Here is a 4,754-nt window from a genome sequence, read left to right as displayed (position 1 = left end):
CCCTCCCTTCACCCCCTCTCCCTTCATCTCCTCCTTCTTCTTCCCCCGTTCTCTCGTCTCGCCTCACCCCCCCCCCTCACCCCTTCCCCTCCCTTCACCCCTTCCCTCCCTTCACCCCTTCCCCTCCCTTCACCCCCTCTCCCCTTCATCTCCTCCTTCTTCTTCCCCGTTCTCTCGTCTCGCCTCACCCCCTCCCCTCACCCCTTCCCCTCCCTTCACCCCCTCTCCCTTCATCTCCTCCTTCTTCTTCCCCCGTTCTCTCGTCTCGCCTCACCCCTCCCCTCACCCCTTCCCCTCCCTTCACCTCCTCTCCCTTCATCTCCTCCTTCTTCTTCCCCCGTTCTCTCGTCTCGCCTCACCCCCCCTCACCCTCACCCCTTCCCCTCCCTTCACCTCCTCTCCCTTCATCTCCTCTTCTTCTTCCCCGTTCTCTCGTCTCGCCTCACCCCCCTCCCCTCACTCCCTTCCCCTCCCTTCACCCCCTCTCCCTTCATCTCCTCCTTCTTCTTCCCCCGTTCTCTCGTCTCGCCTCACCCCCTCCCCTCACCCCTTCCCCTCCCTTCACCTCCTCTCCCTTTATCTCCTCCTTCTTCTTCCCCCGTTCTCTCGTCTCCCCTCACCCACCCCCTCACCCCTTCCCCTCCCTTCCCCCCCCCTCCCCTCTCCTCCTCCTTCTTCTTCCCCCGTTCTCTCGTCCCGCCTCACCCCCCTCCCCTCACCCCTTCCCCTCCCTTCACCTCCTCTCCCTTCATCTCCTCCTTCTTCTTCCCCCTCCTCTCCCCCCGCCTCCGCTTTGCACAATCATGTATATATTTTGTGCGATAGATGGGGCTATAAGGGGGGGGGGCGCAGGGGAGGACGGGGGGGAGCGTAACGGATTCAATATGGGGTGTGTGTGGGGTGGATTGGGGGGTGGGGGTGGAGAGAGAGGGGGAAGATGAGGCGGGGGGAGAAGAGAGAGAGAAAGAGAGAGAGAGAGAGAGGGAGGGAGGGAGAAAGGGAGAGAGAGAGAGAGAGAGAGAGAGAGAGAGAGGGAGGGAGGGAGGGGGAGGGAGAGAGAGAGAGAGAGAGAGAGAGAGAGAGAGAGAGAGAGAGAGAGAGAGAGAGAGAGAGAGAGAGAGCAGAGAGGGAGGGAGGGAGGGAGGGAGGGAGAGAGAGGGTGTGGGAGAGATTGATAGGAGAGAGAGGGAAGAAGGTGGGGAGAGGGAGAGAGAGAGAGAGAGAGAGGGTGAGGGAGAGATAAAGACAGAAAGGAGAGTGAGAGAGAGCATCGGGAAGTAGGACGTGAAAGACGGGAGAGGAAGAGAAGAGAAGAGAAAGACAGGAAGAGGAAAGAGAGAGAGAGTGGGAGAGGAGAGGGAAGAGAGACAGAAAGGAGGAGAGAGAAGAGGTGTGAAAAACAGAGAAAGAGATTGGAGAGCTTAGAAAGAGAGGGTTTGGGGAAAAAATAAATAAAGAGAATGGAGAGGAATGAGAAACGACAAGGGGGAGGGGGGGAGGGGAGGGATGGTGGCGAAGTGGGCGTGAGGTGTGGGCGGCGGGCGTGGCGTGCGAGGAGCTGAGATATATATGTAAGGTGTGTGACCGCCCAGGTGTGTCAGATCAAAGTTCGGAATGGTGTGGCTGAGGGAGGTGAGTAGCTCCGGAGGTGAGGGCAGCTGTGGGCGTGTGTGTTTGTTTTTTGTGGGCGTGTGTTTGTTTTTTGTGGGCGTGTGTGGTTGTTTGTGGGCGTGTGTGGTTGTTGGTGGGCGTGTGCGGTTGTTTGTGGGCGTGTGTGGTTGTTTTTTGTGTATGCGTGTGTTTGTTTTTGTGGGCGTGTGTGTTTTTTTTTTTTGGGCGTGTGTGTTTGTTTTTTTGCGGGCGTGTGTGTTTGTTTTTTGTGGGCGTGTGTTTGTTTGTTTACTTGTGTGTGGGGGGGGTGTTTGTTTGTTTGCTTGATTTAATATGTGTGTGTTTGTTTGATCGTGTGTGTGTGTATATGTTTTGTCTCTTTGCGTGTGTGTGTTTGTTTGGTTGTGTGTGTTTGTTTGGTTGTGTATGTTTCCTTGTATGTGTATGTGCTTGCCTTTGTGTTATCACCATCAGTATTGTCCATGTTCGTGACTAAATCATTGTTTATGATTGATAATATATAAAATCAATAATAAATACAGTGCTATGAAGAAAGAAAACATGAAACCTAAAGACACTCTTCGGTAAAAAAAAAAAAAAAAAAAAAATCAACACGAATTAAAGTGAATTTCCGATTTAAAAAGAAAAAAAGTGAAAACAAATGAAACTCACATTCCGCGGGAGATTTAAACTGAGAACGAGAGTGTGATCTCCAATGGCAAACTTGTCACGTCCAAGAGAGAGAGAGAGAGAGAGAGAGAGAGAGAGAGAGAGAGAGAGAGAATGTGTGAGAGTTAGAGATAGATAGATAGAGAGAGAGAGGAAGAGAAAGAGAGAAGGGAGGAGGGGAGAGAGAGAGAGAGAGAGAGAGAGAGAGAGGAGAGAGAGGAGAAGGAGAGAGAGAGAGAGGAGGAGGGGGAAGATAGAGATAGAGAGAGAGTGGAGGAGGGGGAAGAGAGAGAGAGAGAGAGATAGAGAGAGAGAGAGAGAGAGAGAGAGAGAGAGAGAGAGAGAGAGAGAGAGAGAGAGAGAGAGAGAGAATGAGAGAGAGAGAGAAGGGAAAGAGAGAGAGAGAGAGAGGGGAGAGAAAGATAAAGAGAGAGATAGAGGCTGGAGGAAGGGGTAAAGAGAGAGAGAAAGAGAGAGAGAGAGAGAGACACACACACACAAAAAAAAATGCCACAGATGGTGTTCCTTTGTTGACTATTGTTGCAATTATGTTCTTAAATGTTACTAACAATATTATGCCGGATTGTCGAACACCATCTTGCGTGTTATCAGAATTGTTATCATCATCATCATTAGATTCTGAAGGTGATCTTATCTGCCAGCGGGTCTGGTCTGAAGAAGATGAAAGAGGAGAGACGGCAGATAAGAAAGAGAGAAAGAAAAGGTGATAATAAAGCAGTGAGGAGAGCGGGAATCAGATGTCTACGAGTGTGAAAAAAAAGAAAGAAAAAAACATCAATTTGTCAAGAGGGTTGAACGGAGGTCAAGAAGAAGGAGAATAATGATAAAAAAGAGGAGAGAGAAAGAACGAAAGTGTGATTGGGGAGAAGTGTAGAAAATGAAAAGAAGAGAACTCGGAAATGTAAAAGAGAAAGAGAGAGAGAGAGAGATGATGATAATAACGAATAATAATATATAAATCTCAGTAAGTGAAAATCGAAGCCAAAAGTCAGAAAGTCGAAAACTGTCAGAGGTCAGGAAGTGGAAAAGGGGTCAGAGGTCAGGAAGTGGAAAAGGGGTCAGAGGTCAGGAAGTGGAAAAGGGGTCAGAGGTCAAAGTGGAGAACAAGAGTCAAAACGAAGAAATGGAGAACAAGTAAGGAATCGAAGTCACGTCCAACGTCAGGTCAAAGGTCAACCAGTAGAGAACAGGAGTCAGAGGCCAAGATACGAAGAACAGAAACCAGAAGAAGCCAAGAGATGGAGAACAGAAAACGGAAGAACAAGAACAAGAACGAAGACAAGTGTGAACAAGTGGAGAACAGAAATGAGAACCCAAACAGTGAAGAACAGACGCCAGGATCAAGCAGTAGCGAACAGATACCATAAACCAACAGAAGTCAAAATAAGAAAAAAAGAGAAAAACAAACGTCAAAATAAAACAACAGAAGTCAAAATAAAAAAAGAAAAGAAAAACAGGCGTCAAAATATAACAACAGAAGTCAAAATAAGAAAAACAGAAAAAGAAAAAAATAGACGTTAAAATATAACAACAGAAGTAAAAAAAAAAGAAAAAAAACGTCAAAATCTAAAAGTACAGAGCAGAAACCAAAAATCAAAATGTCGACTAAAACAAAATGGAAGTAGAGGAGTTTAAATAAAAGAAAAAAGAAATGAAAAAAGTGGAAAATAAAATCAGAAATCAAAGAAAAAAAAAAGTCAAAAGCCACGAGTGAAAAATGGACAGTGTAAATGGACAGTGTAAATGTTACTATTAATAGCAAGAACAGTGTATGCTATATGTATGTGGTGATGTATTAAGAAGTGAATAGTTGTATGATGAAAATTATTGTGATGATAGATAGTGAAAATAGAGTGAATAGATGTAGGATGAAAATTATGTGATGATAGATAGTGAAAATAGAATGTACTATAAACTCACATCAATTGTCGAGATATTAGACTTAGAAATGAGATGTTGTGATACAAGTAAGAAATAATAAGTGTATTATCAGCTAAAAGGATAGTTCTTGAAGAAGCAAAGAAACTTGTTCATGAAATAAGAAAGTTTTTCAGTGATGCGATATAATTCTTTCAAAAAATACACCGTGGATTTGTTACAAAAAATGGCAATGTGTTTTTATTATCATTTTATTATTATTATTATTATTATTATTATTATTATTATTATTATTATTATTATTATTATTATTATTACAGGAAATAAGAAAGTCTTTCAGTGTGCGATATAATCCATTAAAAAAAATAACATCGTGGATTTATTTTTTAAAAAGTGTATTTTTTTCATGTGAATGTTTTTTTTTTTTTTTTTTTATCTATTCAGTTGCTACATTTTCTCCAACGAGTAAAAAGTCCATCCTATTTTCGAAAAAAAAATCATGAGGCCGCTTCCCCATCGTCAGTTTTGGAATTCTTCTTTATGGCAAAATATTTTAAAAAAAAATCGTAAAAGAA

General features: G+C 44.1%; 1 protein-coding gene across 1 annotated transcript; it reads left to right on the top strand.

The window, feature by feature from the left end:
- Positions 1 to 1,614: 1,614 nt before the first annotated feature.
- Positions 1,615 to 3,668, top strand: LOC138862190 (uncharacterized). Its single transcript, XM_070123376.1, has 2 exons — positions 1,615 to 1,632; positions 3,312 to 3,668. Exons 1-2 carry the CDS (start codon positions 1,615 to 1,617, stop codon positions 3,666 to 3,668), a joined length of 375 nt encoding a protein of 124 aa, XP_069979477.1.
- The last annotated feature ends 1,086 nt before the right edge of the window (positions 3,669 to 4,754 follow it).

The sequence above is a fragment of the Penaeus vannamei genome, chromosome 7 (genome assembly GCF_042767895.1).
Source record: "Penaeus vannamei isolate JL-2024 chromosome 7, ASM4276789v1, whole genome shotgun sequence".
In the NCBI taxonomy this organism is placed as follows: domain Eukaryota; kingdom Metazoa; phylum Arthropoda; class Malacostraca; order Decapoda; family Penaeidae; genus Penaeus; species Penaeus vannamei.
The sequence above is the reverse complement of the archived record's forward strand: the minus strand, read 5'-3'. Positions and strand labels throughout refer to the sequence as shown.